Source organism: Fundulus heteroclitus, chromosome 9, assembly GCF_011125445.2.
Source record: "Fundulus heteroclitus isolate FHET01 chromosome 9, MU-UCD_Fhet_4.1, whole genome shotgun sequence".
Taxonomy (NCBI): Eukaryota; Metazoa; Chordata; class Actinopteri; order Cyprinodontiformes; family Fundulidae; genus Fundulus; species Fundulus heteroclitus.
Genome location: NC_046369.1, coordinates 2025464 through 2044802, shown reverse-complemented (window position 1 = coordinate 2044802; position 19339 = coordinate 2025464). Strand labels below are relative to the sequence as shown.

Here is a 19339-nt window from a genome sequence, read left to right as displayed (position 1 = left end):
AGTCTTGGTGAATCCCAGATGAATTAATGCATTTGTTTATTACTATTTATTGACAAGCATTAAAAGTAAAAAAAAAAACTGACAAAATAAATAGAAAAATATGAAGAGTTTTACACACATACAATAACTATAATAATTATAGCAATATCAAAAGACATAAATAGCCTGAAAAGGAGCCGGCAGAAGAAAACAAATAGTTTCACTTCTTATTCATCCCTTGCATAACAAACTTGACAAACAAATTTAAAAATCTAATTAAAAGCAACAAATTTGGCCAAATAACGGCATTTCAGTTTCTAAACAGCGCTGCTGACAATCCAAACCAGACATCACAACTAGTGTCAGCCCGTCTTCTTCCTCCCTGTCCACCTCTCCTTATAAGATGCCTCACTGCTTTACTTCTATAACTGCAAACTTTAAAGTGCTTATTTTCCAACTCCAATCACCTTCCTGCTCAATATGTGTGGTGGCAAAACAAACGTGGGTTCTAATCCTGCCCTGTTGCTGATAGTTTCAGTTGTTTTAAACTTTATAATTATTGCTCTGACTGTAGATATGAGAAAATAATAGCTCACGGGTTTAAACGGGTCGACTAACACCTGCCTTAGTTGAACGTCACGTTCTGCTGTCTTCAAAAGAGGCTAAAAAAGGATCAGAAATTACTTTGATCAGGTAGAAAAAGTTTGCTGTGCTTAACTTAGAAATTATTTCTGTTACCACAATTGCATTTTCATAGAAGCTCTTCAGAGTAGTAACAACTGTGTTTTCAGTGTGAATCTGTTGTTTCTAACTGGTTCAATGTGAAATTATGCCACTTTATTAACAGATGAATTTATTTTAAGCCTTTTTAGTCATGTTTCCCTGCACAGGGCTGCATACAGCTGAATATTAATCTGGATATTCTGGTGAATCCAACATGTTTCAGATAAAGGTTTCTAAAATGAGTCTGAATCTGAGACAAAAATCATTTTAAAGATGAATAAATACCACCTCAAAGCATGAAGGTTTCCACTTTATGCCATTCAAACCTTTATGTGGAGCTTCCATGTCTTTTTATGCACATGTATTAAAAAGAAAACGTGAACGTTAGATGCATAGTTGGTTCTGCTGTGGACTGATGGGCTGTCCAGGGTTTAGCCCAAGTCCAGCCTGCCACCTGGAAAAACACTGAGTAAGGAACATAGGGGTGGGAGATATGGGCTTAAAATGCTTAAAATCACAAAATGTTGTGGTAGTTTTATGATAAAGAATAAAAGTGAAGATAGAAATCTGTTTATAGCTTTTATTTAACTATAATTATGTGAATTTGATTGGCTGGCACCCAAACCATTTTGAAACTATTCTTCAGCACATCGGTTACATACAGAGGAGTGATTCTTATCACTAAGCTGCACCAAGTAGCTGCATTTAGTCATATTTGGGTATATTTGTATATTTATTGTTGCTTTTGTAAATTGCTAAACTAACACATCTGTCATTACAGTCAGATTACTGAACTTTATGGCCTTTTTGCATCATTATTTTGCACTGCCAACGTTGCTGACCTTTTATAATCAATTTGAATTTAAAAGTACAGAACTGACCGATTACTGCATTTTTGCACCATTTTTTATCTTGCACTGCCAACATTGGACTTTTCAAATGAATGCCTTTTTGCACTATAAACATGGTTGAACATTCTTCTGCACACTTTTTTAAAAACTGCTTTTCTCCTGCACTGTTACATACTTATCACTGCTACACTTTATATTGTAATGTTATTTTATTTAAATTGCAATCACATTACACTGTCGTAAGTTGTATGCAACGAAATTGTCTTTTGTACTCAGTACAAACAAAATGACACTAAAGTTTGTCCACGTCTAAGTCTAAATATTGTTAATTGGAGTTTATCTTTGTCACAATGTACCAAAAATCCCTATAAGAAGTTTTCCACGGTAGCGATAAACAATACGATGGACGCTCCCCATGGTAGAAAATTATAAAAGGTGCATAGATTATTGTAGAGAGAGCTTTGTTTTGGATAATTTAGTTTTAAAATAATAACAAATCTGAGCATTTGTATCTGTATGTATGAGTTTAAGCCAATTAAGTGACTTATTCTAACCAGACTTCAATGACGCGATTTATTCAAGGGATTTATTTATGTTTGCTGCCTTTTGGCTGTTCAGAGTGCACAAAGAGGCTGGTTGCTCTGCAGAGAGGCTTCACATCTGAGAAAATCAAACCAGGAAACAGAGATGTTGCACTGTGCATTCTCACTTTGAACAGACAGCGTAGGAGTTTTGCAGGGTGCTGTTTTTTTTTTCTGCCTGAAGAGTTATGCCCTGCTGTCTCTGCGCCACTGCTGACTTCCTGCCTCAGAAACAGCAGCAGCGGCTGAATATGCGCTCCCGTCTCGTCCTCAGGAGGAGAACGTCGACGTGAAGGCTCTGAGGGCACGCTTCAACAGCCAGGCCAGGACCTCGGACACCAGCAGCAGAGACAGCGGCTCGCCAAAATCCCCGCGGCCTGGTTTTGGGAGAGGGCCCCAGCTTGTGACGGAGAGCGACTTGGCTCAGAAAATAGCCTCAGCAGTTCAGACTCGGCCGTACCAAGGCGGGCCGAGGTATCCCAGGGAGGAGCCCGTCGCGGCCCCTGCGCCCGCTTCGTTGCCCCGGCCGCCTCCCGCTTCTGCGGTCAAAGCGTCCCCTCCGGCCGGAGACACCAACAGGGTGAAGCAGACCGGAGAGATGCTGCAGAACATGATGCTGAGGCACCAAAGACCTCTGGGCGTCCCGATGTCCCCGGCTCGCTCGCCGGTGCTGGGTCCGTCTCCCACCGCCACGCCGCTGCTGCAGCATCAGCCGCGGCAGAAGAGCACAGGGGAGGTGACCCCTCTCAGGAGACCCCTGCCTCCGGAGGGGCCCCTGCCTCTCAAACCGAAGCGGCCCCCCAAGGTCAACCTGGAGCCCTACAGAAAGATGAGGCGAGCCGCGGCCCAACCTGACCAGAGGAGATGTAAGTTCTTAGATCTCTAAACATTCAGAGAAGAATGAAGAAGGGTGTTTTGAAGATGAATAAAAATGGCTAAACTAATTTAGTTTCGGTCATATGTTGTTTTGTTGAGAAAGTAGCATTAAGTATTGTTGTCTGAACGCCAAAAAGAGTCCAACAGATTTTACTTTCTCTCTCTCTTTGCTGACTCTGCTTGATTTATACATAAATTTGTGTCACGTAAGTTTTAAAAAGTCATGTCTGAGACATATTTAATTCCTGCGCTTTATTCTTTTAACGTAAATCTTTGAGAGTGAAGTTATTTCTTGTTGTTTTTTCTCCTGACCGGCTGACCAGACTCGACGGATGTGAGAGCGCCTGCGCTGGCTGGGATGAGCCCCCCGAAGCCTCCACAGCGATCCAGCAAACCAAAGACGCTGCAGCATCAGAGCGCCTCCATGTAAGAGAAGTCGTCTCTGAAAGCGCCTTCGCTCTCAGATTCACATTAGTAGATGAACAAGTGTCCAGGAGGCCTATTTCTAAGCCAGACTGAGAACAAAGTGCACAAAGAAATGCATCGCCATTAATCAAATGAAACACAGAAGACCCTAACCATCAGAAAACAGCATGAAAAGCTGTACACAGAGCGTTGTTTCCTGTATAAAACATGATTAAGACTTTTATTTAAACCACATCTCATGAAGCAGGATCAGACGATAAATAATCAGAGTCGTGTTGCTGCTGACGGGGTGGCAAGAAATCTGAGACTCGCGAATGTTTTGGTTCATTTTTGAAGGTTTGGCCTTTTATTTCTCATTAACATGAGAAATAAAATGAAATCTGATGATCGTAGACTAAATATAACAGAGAAATAAAGCCTTTATTTCCATTGTGTACACCAGAATTAACAGTTTAGTTTGTGTTTGAGGATGAAAACAGACAGAGGAATCTACAATATTGAAACAAATTATTTATCTGGTGATAAATTTTACTGCATCTTCTGCTCTTCTCGTCTCTTTCAGTCACGTTTCCCTCCTCTGAATTAATTATATGTTTGATTTGTCTCACTTTTACCGATGACATGTAATGTTTACGAATTTATTTATTGATTTCAGAGACTTTGAGAATGAACAGGAGACGTATGACGACGTTGGAAGTTTTGAAAAGAACGGTACTCTAAATGTTTTTGTTTAAAATTCAGAGTTATGACCCAACTTCTGATGATAATCGTATCATGTATGACCGAACGCCAAACACAGACACATTTGCTTTGTAACCTTGCAGAGTCCTTCAGCGACAACAACTCCCATTCCAAGGACGGGGTGAGTAAGGGCACGCCTGCAGCGGCTTTTAAAAGTTAAAATTGTTAAGATTCCAGGTTTTTGGTGTGGAATCCCTTCAGAAACTCATTAAAATCATTAATCTAACATATTTTCTGTACAATTCAACTAAAAAAAAAACAAATATAAAAAGTGCTTTACCCTGTTTGCCCACATTTAAGCTAATATGTAATTTTAAGTCCCTTAAATATCAATTCAGCATTTCATTTTCTTGAATTCGCCCGGCCAACCGTGATTTAGGATCTGATTTACTAACATATAACCAATTTCAGCTTTCCAAGACGGATTTTCTGAACATTTAGCCAAAGCCATCATTTTCAAGGAGGTTTTAAAGGATAAAAAAATACTGTTGTTGAACAAAGTATCAGTCAGGAGAAGGGTACAAAAGACAAATCCACAGCATCATGTATGTAAATAAACCATACGGTAAAAACACTCGTCAACAACGGAGACTGCAGGGAAGCTGCCAGCTCTCCGATGGCAACAAAGAAAGAAGCTGCAGGAAGTTGCTTTCTAAATGTGGCTCCGACCTTGAATATTTTCCACGTCTCGGCTGAGAAGCAGGGTTTCCACACAGACACCCCTTCGGAAAAGGTCCAAAACCAAGATTCAAACGTTCCAACACAGACAAGGATCCTGTAAAAACCACACCCACAGTAAAACATGGCTGCCGCAGCTTCACGGCATGCGGTTACCGTTCTCCAGATTAAACTGTCCTAGAAGTGGCTGATGTGCATCATATGCATGGTATTCAAGACTGAAGTGGGATGCTGATAGTCGTGTTGTAGTCAATACCGCTTACGCTCCTGCTGAGTCAGCAACAAGACCACAGTACCAGGAAGAAGACCAGCAGAGGACCTGGACTTTGAGGGAAGTGAAACCAAGTGGAAACCAAACCAGTGGAGGACCGTTTTCAAGACCATCGCTGCAATTATGAAGATGCAGTTGCAAATGCTGCAAATGTTTGAAGAAAATCTGCATGTTGCAACTCATCAAGAAAGCAGACCTGTAACAAACCGGCACCCGACGAAGGGATTTAAAAGTGCGCCGGCGAGAGTTCCAGCCTAACGGGTCGCACGGATGTGCCTAGCTTCTCCAGCTAGCTGCTCTACCAGAACATCTTGTTGGTAAACGGACTCTCATCTAGCGGCTGCTGGTCCAGGAAATCTGACATGCTGGTTACAAGTTGAACAGACTGCAAAAACAGAACTAAAAATAAGTAATTTTTTCTTGAAATTAGTGTATTTGTCCTTGATTTGAGCAGGTAAATAAGATTATCTGCCAATGGAATGAGTATTTTGACCCCTAACATAAGATAATTAGATATAATGCACTTGAAATAAGGTGATGGAGATGAGTTCCTCCTATTTTAAGTGCAAAAATCTTATTCCACTGGCAGGTTATTTTATTTACCTACTCAAATAATGTATAAATACACTCATTTCAAGAAAAAATGTACTTATTTTTAGTTCAGTTTTTGCAGTGCAGACTCTGAGGAGCGCATAATTACAGCTAAACGTTAACTTGCTTAGCTTCAGCTGCAGGCAGAGCGAGTGGAGGCGGCAGATGGAGGACTAAACCCACTTAGGGTGCAGCTCTGGTTCTGAGTGAACTTTAGAGGGAATCCTGGAATCCTGCACGTCCGAGACCGAAACGAGACCGAGTGAAAAAGTAGCCAAGAATTAGACAAAACCGAGGCTGACGCTGAGACCGGCCTCAGGCACCGCAGTCGATTTATGCTCCTATCAAAGCAGAATAAATGCTGAAATTAAGTAAAAAGGTGGTTCGACAAACTCCTGCTAGGTTTCCTGAAATGCAACGACCGGACAGCGTTTAGAGCTGCTGTAAAGATAAAGATAAACTGTGGAACAGCTGCGGCTTCTTGTTGGAGTTTGATTCAGACATTTACTGAATAACGAACCAATAACATTAAACCCGTTTCTTAAAATAAACCTTCTTCTCTTTTTTTTCATGCAGTACGATGAGGATGACGATGACGAGGAGGACCTCTATGAGCTTATCGATGAGTAAGTCTAAACTTCCTGTCTCGGCCCTTGATCCTCGCTGTCTTAAGCGCTCTCGTGGCCAAACGTAGGCTGTGGTCACAGCTGCATGAGCCTATTTCTGCTCCACTTGTCACTAATCGTGATATTTCTGAACACGCTGTGGCTGTTGACTTGTGTAACACGCTTCTGTCAAACTGTGCTGAACGCTGGGCTTTTATCTGAGGGCTTTAAAGGACAAACACATTTACTACTTCGCCCGTTTGACCCGTTAAAGCAGGATCTTGTTCCAAGCCAGTAGTGTTGGTCAAAACACAGATCAGATTAATTAGACAGCAAGCTGGTGAAGATTCTCAGTCATCCAGGTCATGGTCATTCCAAAAAAAGGTAAAAAAACAAAGCAACTGGACTTGTTTTCCGTAGTTGAAGACGTTTCGCTCTCTCTTTAGGAAGCTTTCTCAATTCAAAAAGTCTGGAGTAATGTGGAGTAACAAGCTTTATACAATTGGCAAACAAAGGCCTTGTAATGGCTTAGATAACATGCAAATTCAAACGAAATTTCCGAAATTTCGGTTGAATTTCTTGCATGTCTTGTTACTCCACATTACTCCAGACTTTTTGAATTGAGAAAGCTTCCTGGAGAGGAAGCGAAACGTCTTCAACTACGGAAAACAAGTCCAGTTGCTTTGTTTTTTTTACCTTTTTTTGGAATTAGACAGCAACGCTTCAACACAAATCCAGCCTAATGAAAACACTGATGATGAAATAATTGCTTTTTAAGAGACATTGGGGCGGCAAACCATTTGATTGCTGAGAACAACAAGAAGGACGCAAAGAGGCAGCAGGAACAAGAGAAGAAGGAGCAGCTGGAGCGTCAGAAGAAACAGGCCGAGCTGAAGAGGAACTTCCAGGTAAAGAAGCGAAACTAGTTCTCCAGGAAACCGGCCCGGCCGTTTCCATCTGTTCACTTTCCCTCCTGCTTTCTGCTCTGTAGATACAGGGCGAGGTTGTGGTCCTTCACACAGCCAAGGTTCGGTACGACTGGCCAGCCGAAGGAAAACTGGACCTCAGCGTCAGACAAGGAGAGAGCGTGGAGATCATCCGCGTGGAGAATAACCCCAGGGGCAAATGGTTGGCCCGTTCCCTGGGCGGACAATGTGAGTCTGGGGCTCTTTACCCTCTGCTGTCACCCATCTTTTCTCTTAAAGGCTGGTGAAAGCAAAACTTTCCAGGTTTTCCAACTTTCTTTATGGGGCTGTTAGTGCAAGCAGCACACAGGTTAACGGGAACGCTTTAAAGTTTGAATGTGCTGTGTAAAGAATGAAAGATGTGAGACCATTCTGAGCTTCTTCCTTACTCACTTTGACGTTAAAGCGACGACAAAATGTGACTCAAAGTGTTGGCGCAGATCTTTTATTTTGACTGCAGGTTTACGTTGCTTCCTGTTACCAGTTCTAGAATAAATTTGATGCTATTTCTGCTGCTATAAAGGATGTTTTTTTTTTTGCTTTTAGTCGTGGCTCCTCCTTTACAATAAAAATAAAATACGCCAGATTAGTTTTACGCAGACGGCACAAAACTCTACTTGTTAGATCAGAGCAGTGTTGTATAAAGTACTGAAATCTCAGAGTCAAGTAAAAGTATAGGTACCTCTCCAAAATATGACTTTGGTAAAAGTCCAAGTAACTGACTGAAATGTTACTTGAGTAAAAGTCTTAAAGTATCTGAAATGTCTTGTACTTAAGTGTGAAAATTACTGTAAAAATAGATGTACTCAAGTAATGTAATAAAAAGTATAAGTAAAAAGTAAAACAAAGCAAATGCAGTTTGAATGACATTTTTAGATTTTGGTAAACTTTGAAGGTCAAATTCACTTAAAATAATATAAACAACCAAGTGCAGGAGAAATTTAGACCAAGTTTAGACAGAAAATACAACATTTTTGTAAGCTTTCAGTTTTCCTTCTTCAAGTAAGGTCAGTGCTGTGCACTTTAAAATTGTACACAACCAAGTGTAGGCAAAGGGGGTGTATACTAAGAACATGGTTAAGTGATAAACCAGGTTTAGTTAAACTACAGGAAGTGGTAAACCTGCTAATAGATACACCTGCAGGTTATCATTTAGTTAAGAAAATTAGGACTCTGCTATTAGATGCTTTACCTATACCACAAGGTTAAATTAACCTGCTTTACTACTGAACCAGCTTCATATCCTGTTAGTGGTGATGAATAAGACCAAGCAAGTCCCGACTTTGTTGCACTCAGTAAGTGGAGTCAAAACGCTTGTTTCTCTCTCTCTCTTTTTGTAACGAGTAACTAAACCAAACATTGAAAATGTATTGGAGTAAAAGTATGCAATTAAGTTCAGAAATCAAGTGAAGTAAAAGTAAAAGTTATCAAAACATTTTATACTCGAGAAAAGTATAAAGTACTCCAAAATATACTTAAGTACAGTAGTGAAGTATTTTTACTTTGTTACTATACAACACTGGATCAGAGAAGGTTGCTGGAGCTGCCTTTATGTGTTCTCTGTGTTGAGGTTTCATTAAGTTCTGCTGTGCATCAACAACATCAATTTGAGATGCACTTTATCCAGCATAGAGGCTGTGTCTGTACGCTTCAATGGCGACATGAAGCATAGTGAAAATGTTGATTTGGTGTGGCAAAAAAAAAGAGCTGAGTGCTGTGGTTTCTGGTATGTGCAGCAGTGGTTAGAGCGTCTAATCCAGCACCGTGCAAAAGCTCAGAAGGATCCATTATTTCTTTATACTTTTATTCCAAGCAGGCTGCCTTTCATCTATCTTTTAAAGGGCTTGAATCCCAACTTAAATTTTTTTTAAACAGTTTCTTTTCAGTTTTGTGAAGACTTGAAGCTCACCATAAGAAGATTAATTTCCATTACTGAAATTACAAGGCTGCCAAGAACGTAGCCGAAAGTGTGATGATTTCTCCACCGAGGAGGAAGAAATTAAAAATGTCCTCCGGGAGCTTGGAGAGCTAACAAACCGGCACCCTACAAAGGGATTTAAAAGTTTTCCGCTGTGAGCTGTCTGTCATTCACCAGAGTGATGAATGGCAGCTTGTGACAAAAAAAAAAGCTGTAATTCTGTGGCACACAAAAGTGAAACTGGAACTACCTCCAAACATCTGGGTCAGCAGAGGAGCCTTCTTTATGTTAGCAAGACCTGCAGTGGTCGCGCAACACATTTTCTGCACTGTGGTGATGTAGGTGTGAAAATGTTCTTCAGAGGGCAGTTTGGCATTTCCCTCAAAGCCCTAAAGTCTGCCAGCAGTTAGTTTACCCACAACAGCGTGGTATCCTGTCCTGAAAAGTCACTTAAAGCGGACGCTACACATGTTGTGGATGAAAGGAAAGTTAAAATAATAAAATTCAATCAGGTTGCCTCCGCTGCAGACGAAACACTCATTCACGTGGCTCAGACACAGAGAATGAAAAGCAGAACAAATTATTTACAAAAAAAGTTTAAGTTAGAAGTTAATCATTGTGGACAGAGTTAATATTGATTTGACCTGATCTGCATACTTCAGTGGATGTTTTACACTGAGGACAAACAAAAAGCTCAAACTCATCTCTCAGGCTCCGGTCATTCCTTCCCTCAAATCCCAGATTTGTCAGATGTTTCATAATCCCGGCGCTAATGAGTATTTCAGATGGAAAGACTGTTTTTGGTGAGTGAGGAGTAGTGCATCCTCTTCATCTGCTTACTTCCCACATTTCTGGCATAGACGATCATCTAATCCTCTTTATGTGTTGTTGATTAGTGGCAACACTATCGTTAAGCATGTGCATGGTTAAATGTTCCTGTGTTTAGTTTAAAAGTCCATCAGGTGGTCATCCATCTACATATGGTACTCACTTCCTGTTGTTAAGAGGTTGCAAAAACACCTTGCTTTTGAAATCACTCACCTGGTTGGAAAAACACCGTCAAAGATGTTTGCCACAACTATAAGTCGCACTTTTTTTTCATAGTTTGGCCGATCCTGTGTCTTATAGTCAGGTGCGACTTATATATCACATTTAAATGGTAAATCATCCTGACCAACATGAACCAAGTAGTAAACATTACCATCTGCAGCCACAAGAGGGCGCTCTAGGCTTGTGAAACGATACTGCTTCTGTACCACTTAAAAATGAATTAAAACATTAACTTATAGACAACAAAGACTGAACACATGTACATATGTTGTTTTGCTGTTAAAGTCTTCATTCACGCAGCGAAGCGTTGCGTGGTGCTGCCAGAAGGAACCAGACCGCGACAGAACTGTTACTGGGCTGTCAAGAAGCTAACAGCAGCTAGCGCTAGCTTACAGCTCTGTTGTCTGGGTGGTTTACAACTTCACTGATGTACGTGAGCTTTATGTTGCTCTGAAACATCTGTGTCGTACTGTTAGCTTAGCACGTAGCACCGTTACGATCTAATTCCAGCTTGAGACCGAAATGCGCTAACGAAAACTTTCCTGGTTGGAGTTGCTGGCTTGTTGTGCTAATTTACCCCATCCAGCCTGGCCATTCATTTGCTTTACTACAATTCTCAGTGCACAGTTATCTTAATGCAAGATGTCAAAATGCCAAGATATGAGGAGACCTGCCATTAAATCAATTGTGAATATTATTACACAGACGCAGATATGCACAGTGGTGTCAAAAGTACACACATTTGTTACTTAAGTAGAAGTATAGATACTGCAGTTTAAAAACACTCTGGTAAAAGTTGAAGTATCATGACCCCTTTACTCAAGTAAAAGTGAAAAAGTATGTGCTCCAAAAACTACTTAAAGTATAAAAAGTATAAAGTAACCTTTAAAAAATGCCACAGTATGAATTGAAAGCTTAATTTAAACACTGATTAGTTCTACATGTGGCCCAAGACACAACATAATCATTAACCCATTAGTCAAAGACAAAGTCACTCAAGGAGCACGTTCTCTCTCAAACTTTATTGGAATTCAATTCCAAACAGAGGTTCAAGCCTGCAGAAGTGCCAGAACATGAATGTGTGAGTTCCATCAAATACCTAAGGTAAACTAGAGAGAGAGAGAGAGAGAGGGAGAAAGAATAGAGAGAAAGAAAGAGAGAGAGAGAGAAAGAGAATAGCTATAGAATAGCTAACCAATGAGTGTTTGCGTTATATGACTCATCCAATTACACTAGTTCTCACTAGGTGTGGATGGCGCCAATGATCTGCATTGGATGGCGCACATTACGTGAAATAAATATTTATAAATATTAAACTGAAGCCAAGAGTAACAAGTAACGTTTGTTTTAAAAATGTAAGGAATAGAAAGTACAGATACTTGTGTGAAAATGTAATGAGTAGAAGTCAGAAGTAGGAAGAAAAATAAGTAATGGAGTAAAGTATAGATACCTAAAAAGTGTACTTAAGTACAGTAACGAAGTATTTGTACTTCGTTACTTGACACCTCTGGATATGCAACAATAAATAGCTCTTGTAATATCAAAAGAAGTTTTCTTTATGTCTGGTATTCTCACATAGCCGTTATCAGCCATCTCTCGAAATGGATTGTGTGTAAATGTCCGAGGTGACTAGAAGAAGGAATGCTGGAGGTCACTGGATGTTTCTCGGTTCATAAATTGCCCAACGCAGCTGAAAGAAAAGAGCAGACTGTTTGTCATCTTGTCCTGTCACTTCCTGCTTCCCAACAGCTGCTAATGGCTGCTGTGAAGAGGTAATTCATGGACATAAAAAAAAAATAAAAAAATCCTATTTCACAATTTTTTCACAGAAAATTACAACATATAAATTCTGGAAACCCTCTAGCTGCAGCAAACAGCGTCCATATGTTTCAGTCATGTTATAAAAGCACGGGTTGTGTTTATTTGATTTACTCAAACAGCAAACTTCTGGTTCCGGAGCAATACATTTAAACATTCTCCCAAAAATTAGCAAAGATATTCTCATAGATCATCATTCTGTGCTAAAAAAACAAAAAACAACAACCAGACTGCGTATTGACTACAAAGCTCACGGCATATTTTTTACTCCTTCCAGACGGATACATCAGCAATGCATGTGTGGATATCGACTATGAAGCGGTTAAACGATTTAAACAGCTGCCGTTGAGAAAAATGAGCACGTTTGATTTACCTCCGCCACCGCCGGACCCTCCCATGATGTCAAACATGGAGTCCAACAACAGGGACAGGTAAAAAAACCAACCTGGCTTTGTTGAAGAGATTTTATTTTATTGTTTTTAGACCCAAGATAAAAGTTTTTTGCTGTTTTAATGTCACTGCTCTGACTGCAATGCGTTTTCTTTTCTTTATTCTGCAGCTTTCTTCAGGACGACGGTGAGTTGTATCACTCCAGCACACCTGATATATCAGCTTAGGATTGTTGACTAGAAATATAAACAATATAAACTGTTCCCCAGGATTCCTGCATGAATACGGCAAGGCAAATTTATTTATATAGCAGATTTCAGTACAAAGACGATGCAAAGTGCTTTACATGATTGAAATATAGGAAAATAAAATCAGAATAAGAGCAACACTGCAAAAAGGGAACTGAAAGTTATTAAAATTATCTTGAAATTAGTGTATTTTTCCTTGATTTGAGCAGTTACATAAGACTATTTGCTGATGGAATAAGAGTTTTGCACTTAAAATAATTACATTTCATTTCCATCATCTTATTTCAAGTGCATGATATCTAATAATCTTATTTTAGGGGTAAGAATACTCATTCCACTGGCAAATAGTCTTATTTAGCTGCTAAAATCAAGGGAAAATATATAAATTTTAAGAAAATTGTACCTACTTTTAGTTCCCTTTTTGCAGTGAAGTTGGAATAAAATGTATAATAAAATATGGGCAAATAGAAACTAAAAGCAAATATTAAAAACAGTTGGACTACAAAAACTCAAACTAATGACGTTTCAGTAAAACAGTTTAACTAGAACAGTCAAAGGCAATCCTAAACAAATGTGGTTTTAATCTTGATTTAAAAGAACTCTTTTAAGAGGGTACAGACCAAAGATGTATAATTTATAACGAAACTCAAATATTTTTTGTTTCCCTTTGACGTATGTGTGTGTTTATGATGCTATTTTCCATAAATGTTATGAGCAAAATGTGTGAAAAACCTTCCTGGTCGGTGTGTTGTAGAAGAGAGAAATATTGCAGAGAAATATTAGAATAGAAATCAGAAATACACAGCTGGCTTAACTCTAAACCTTTTTAATTTAAATTTTCATTTATTTATTTCTGTTTTCTACACAAAAAAAACAAATAAAGTTTCACAGTGAAAAAATAGGACCATCTGCAGTTTATATTATCAAAAAATATTTACTCGTTCAGCATTTTAGAAATAAGTTTATGAGCCATTGCGCTGCAAAAAGGAACTAAAAAAAAAACAAAAAAACATTTTTCTTGAAATGAGTGTATTTGCCGTTCATTTGAGCAGGTGAATAAGATGATCTGCCAATGGAATCATTTTTTTGCACTTAAAATAGGAACAACTCATCTCCATCATCTTATTTCAGGTGCAGTATATCTAATTATCTTATTTTAGGGGTAAAAATACTCATTCCATTGCCAGTTAATCTCATTAACCTGTTCAAATCAAGGACAAATACACTCATTTCTAGAAAATTTCATTTACTTTTTGTTTCCTTTTTGCAGTGTAAGATTTTGCCAGGTCTTCTCACGGTTCCTTCATTCAGTGTACAATAGCTCCGCCCTTCAGACTCTTTAAATCGATGCAGGTTTGCAATTTATTCCCATTATTCACGTAGTCGTCTGTTTGTTTGCATCGGTAAGGACGGGTTGTTCTGTACGAAACACACCATGCAGAGCGGAGCGTTTAAGAGCATTTCCAGACACAGCGATTGTCTAATATAAATGTAGAACAACATGAAACTTACTTCTGTACGCCTGAGAACCCTTTTAGATAAATATTTGGATAGATTTGCTGTTGCACATCGTCTTCTGGTCGTATTCCCAGCAGCTGTCCTGTTTAACGTGGAAAGCCTGTCGCTCTCACGTGCTTTTAAACTGCCGTTCTCAATGAATTACATTAACTAGTTTCATTGTTTTTCTGCTCCTAGACGACTATGATGATGTTCAAGCGTTGCCTGAGGACTTCCCCCCACCTCCGCCTGAGATTACGTACGTCTGGTTCGCTGAAATTAAAACAGAATAAGATGCTTAAATTTGTAATAAAGAGTGTAATATGCTTTGATTGAACTTATAAAGTGCAACACCTGTTGGGACTAAGCTGAAGAGAAAAACGGCATTTATACACTGCAAAAACGGCACTAAGAATGAATCAAATTTTCTTGAATCGAGTGTATTTGTCCTTGATCTGAGCAGGCAAATAAGATTATCTGCCAATGGAATAAGATGTTTGCACTTAAAACAGGAACAGCTCATCTCCATCATCTTATTGCAAGTGCACTATATATAATTATCTTTTTCTTGGGGTAAAAATACTCATTCCATTGGCAGATAAGATTATTTGCCTGCTCGAATCCAGCACAAAAACACTAATTTCAAGAAAATCGTACTTATTTTTAGTTCAATTTTTGCAGTGTAGTGCAGCTGTGGGAGAAAAGATGTGGCAGATGAATCTATTCAGGATGATTTTAACCCTCAGAATATTTTCTACTTTTCAGCCTAGACCCCAAAATGGAAAAGGAAATGAGAAAGAAATTTAAGGTAAAACAGGTTTTTTTCCCCCCACTTTCATAACAGATTAATTGAATAACAATGAGTTTCTTCTGCTGAGTGAGTGTCTTAGGGTCTACTGTCGTCTGTTTGGTCTCCTTGTTGATGGAGAAACCTTTACGTTACGTTTAGTCCTAAAGTGCGGCTCTTCTCCCCCAGTATGACGGACCTCTCCGGGTGCTGCACAGCATGATGGTGGATCCCAACGCGGTCATAAAGAAGCCGGGATCAAAAGATCTCCAAGTGGTGAACGGAGAAGTCGTGGACGTCATCGACGAAACCAGCAGCAAGAAATTTCTGTGTCGGAACAGTTTAGGAAAATGTACGTAAAGCAAAGTCAGAGTCGCCCGTTTATTACTGCCGGTGAACCGGACATTCAGCCGGACACAGAGTTACGTAATTTTCAAAAAGGTTTATTGAGAGGTCGGATAGTGGCGGGTGAGACATGAGCAGGTGGGTAAATGGCAGCAGGTGATACAGGTGAGGAGAGACCAGGCCAGGTAGAGCAAACGGCCGGGACTCACGGGAAAGCAGGCAGAACCGCAGCAGGCAGACACAGGTGGGTCCAGCTGGTAGGGCCCATCAAAACTGGAATACAAGACGTAATGACGAGACGAGAGAGGTGGCGTGTTGGCAGCACTGATCTCTATTTATTCACTGGATTGCTGATTGGCCCGAAAAAGTGAAGTCACTGGCAGCCATCTTGCTACTGACTGCAACAACAAGCAGTTTTCTGGCTGTGGGAAAACGTTTCACAGGTAATTCTACAGTCAGTGGATGTACTAACACTATCAACTACTAGGAAATTAGGTGCTGAAATATTTTGCATCTTTTATCTATCTATCTATCTATCTATCTATCTATCTATCTATCTATCTATCTATCTATCTATCTATCTATCTATCTATCTATCTATCTATCTATCTATCTATCTATCTATATATATGTGTGTGTACATATATGTGTGTATGTATACATATATGTGTGTATGTATAGATATAGATATCTATCTATCTATATATATCTATATCTATATATACATATAGATATATCTCTCTATATATAGATATATCTATCAATCTATCTATCTGTATATATATCTATATCTATATATACATATAGATATAGATAGATATATCTATATATAAATCTATCTATCTATCAATCTATCTATCTATCTATCTATCTATCTATCTATCTATCTATCTATCTATCTATCTATCTATCTATCTATCTATCTATCTATATATATAGCATGCAAAATATTTCAGCACATGACTTTTTCAGTACTTGATAGTTTTAGTACATAACATAAAAGTATATGGCATCTGACATTTTAAAAGTCTTAAGCCCCCCTGAACATGAGAAAATCTTCGTTATTCGATGCTGTAGCGCACATATTCCCTAGTTACTGGGGGAAAATAGGGAGTACCAATATGGCGGCAGGTGGCTTCACAGCGACGTGTATTATATACGTCCAATGCACAATCCAGTGAATAAATAGAGATCAGTGGTTGGCAGAGGCAGGTATAAGTAAGCAAAGCTGGCCTGGAGCGCCCTCTTGTGGCTGTAGACGGTAATGTATATTACTTGGTTCATGTTGGCCAGTATGAATGACCATTTAAAATCGATATATAAGTTGCACCTGACTATAAGTTGCAGGATCGGCCAAACTATGAAAAAAAGTGTGACTTATAGTTGTTGCAAACATCTTTGACGTTGTTTTTTCAACCAGGTGAGTGATTTGAAAAGCAAAGTCTTTTTGCAACCTCTTAACAACAGGAAAGCTGAGAGGTGAGAGGCTGAGGTAAAGTCCAAAGGAAAAACAAAAACCCAAATCATAACAATATGAGGTTTTCCTGTCAGAGCGACTGGCTTCACCAGTGTGGGATTGGGTCAAATGTAGGTCCTGGATCTGTTGTGAAAAAGTGAAATGTTACACAGGGTGTCCAAGTGCTCAGCCCTGATGTCCCTTTGATGGCGCCGCTTTGCTGAACTTAAACTCAGTCGTATAAATCGTCCGTGAGCGTAGAGTCATTGTCCGGCTGGAAGAAACGTCTGCGCCCAAACTTTAACATTCTGCTTGATTATTTGATAGGTTAAATAACCCCGTTAATGGCCTCTTTTCATGATGCAGCAAAACAGCCCAGATGGCATAAAGTGGCCGTACTCCACAGGGACGGCATGTTCAGGCTTCATTCTTCATCGTTTGTGCTGGCTATTATGGCCAAACGCTTTATTTTTAGTTTCATCAGACCATGAAGCATGTCTCCAAAAAAAACTAAGGTCCTTGTCCCTGGTTGCAACAAAGAGAAACCTGTCTTCATTTATACCATCTTTCTGTGTGGGCTAATGGCTTCCTCCTCTCTGAGCGGCCTCTCGTTTCATGCCGCTGCAGGACATATTTGACTCTGGGTAATCATCTCTTCTTCCTGAACGTCACCATGGCCGCACATTCACATGGTGTTTGCATGTTATGATGGCTGTAAATATCCAAAGAGGAACCAGGGCTAAAAAACACACGGCTCTCTTCCTGATTTCTTTAGGTTTTGCTATGATTTCATACGCGTAATGCCTCAATTTCACTGAAATGTGTGGAAGCTTATGAAGCCACAACGTTATCCTCAGACTGCCCAAAGGAAAGTGGTCTTAGATTATTACAAATGCTGAAATTAGAGAACTTTATTGGAAAAAAATTATTAATTGCTAAACAATTATCCCTCTGACTAATCAAGGAATTAAGAAAAATAAGTATTTCTGCTAACTGTATCTGACCTAAAATAAGTTTTGAAGAAAAGGTGATGTGTCTTAATCTGGTTTCTGCTAGATTTGTTTAATAATAATAACTTTGTTTATTTTATTTATTTATTTATAAAGCGCTTTCATACAAAGTGCAGAACAATTACAAGGTGATAAAATACAAATAAAAACAGTACAGATAAAAAACAGATAAACCAACAGAAGATAAAATTTACTACGTGTAGGACAGAGTAAACAAGCGGGTCGTTAACTTAACTTTGTTCCTAATAGAGTAAATCATTGCCTGCTTTTACAACCTTTCATGCATTCATATTATTTTCCACTTCAGGGCAGATTGTATAAACACCATTAGCAGTAAATTGGTTCTTGTAAAAGTGCAAAGGATAAATTTGGTGCGATGATAAATGGATGTGTGTTTTATCTCCTTTCACAGACGGATACGTGCCGAAACATTTCCTACTCCCAATGTGAGTAAATCTTCCTCATTTGTTATTTAGAATTATTTCCTATACATAGATATATAAAAATAAATAAACCTACAAGTTAATTTACAATAAATTGATTGAAAACCAATAAAGGAAAATGTGAAAGTTTTTTTTGGTCAGATATAGATTTAAATATAGTGCAGATATTCTGTTTTTAATGATCTGGAGGATATTATAATACGTCTGTTTTATGTGAGCATGCACTTTTTCTAATTTCACTGTAGATTCCTTGCTCACCTTTTTTTTTTATTAATTGACGACAGTTAATTATCTGAGTGATTAAAGACTTAAAAGCAACGTTGCTCTTTGCTGAACAATCGTTTCTCTTTAGGGAAGGAGACATTTATGATGACGTGGACAACCCTGACAGTAAGATGTGGATTTTCTCTAACATTTTCACATTCTGTATTACATTTTAAAACCAAATGAAAATCTACTCTTCGTTTATTCATTCTGTTATCTGCCCCCCCTCCACAGATGTTTATGACAACGACGAACCAGAGATGGATTACTAAGGCGTATCAAACTAACTGTGCACTTAAAACCCACGGGAGCAAACTGTTCAGAAGAGGAGCTTCAGCTGTTTCAAACTGGAATAAAACCAAGAGGGTTGTACAAGTTTTGCTGTTATTTTAAACTTTGCTGGACAGAAAACGGACGGATTTTTCCGTCGGTCTCTCAAACAAACAAGCTGTGCTGTAAAAAAAGAAAAAAGAAATCAAACTAGTGCTGTGGCGCTCAAACTAGTTGCAGTAAAAACAAGTCAACTACAGTCACATTAGTGAACCATTACTAAACCATTACTTAAACATTACTAAACCACAGTAATTATCTGTTGAATAAACCACAACAGATGACGTAACTGCCTGTGGTCTCGTCTCTTTCCAACCATTACATTTATTTTCACATAATATCAACACACAAACACACACTGAGAATAACAAACTGATTATTGTACTGCTTGTCGAAATGCTTGTATAGATTTTTTTTATACACTATTTCTGTTGCTTTGTGTATTTCCTAGCGTTGAAGGTAATTTAAAATAAATGTAATACTGTCTCTGATTGGA

At 38.9% G+C, this 19339-nt stretch overlaps 1 protein-coding gene across 1 annotated transcript in view; it reads left to right on the top strand.

The window, feature by feature from the left end:
* The window catches only part of si:ch73-40i7.2 (FYN-binding protein 1), a 27042-nt gene extending 7703 nt beyond the window's left edge, over positions 1-19339 (top strand). Inside the window, exons 4-18 of the mRNA XM_021309787.2 lie at positions 2409-3000; positions 3334-3436; positions 4092-4147; positions 4261-4298; positions 6294-6343; positions 7101-7230; positions 7314-7476; positions 12351-12504; positions 12633-12649; positions 14407-14467; positions 14974-15016; positions 15185-15347; positions 18219-18252; positions 18602-18639; positions 18748-19339. Coding sequence (XP_021165462.2) covers positions 2409-3000; positions 3334-3436; positions 4092-4147; positions 4261-4298; positions 6294-6343; positions 7101-7230; positions 7314-7476; positions 12351-12504; positions 12633-12649; positions 14407-14467; positions 14974-15016; positions 15185-15347; positions 18219-18252; positions 18602-18639; positions 18748-18785 — 1680 coding nt within the window. The 3' untranslated portion in view covers positions 18786-19339. The remainder of the gene's footprint in view (positions 1-2408; positions 3001-3333; positions 3437-4091; positions 4148-4260; positions 4299-6293; positions 6344-7100; positions 7231-7313; positions 7477-12350; positions 12505-12632; positions 12650-14406; positions 14468-14973; positions 15017-15184; positions 15348-18218; positions 18253-18601; positions 18640-18747) is intronic.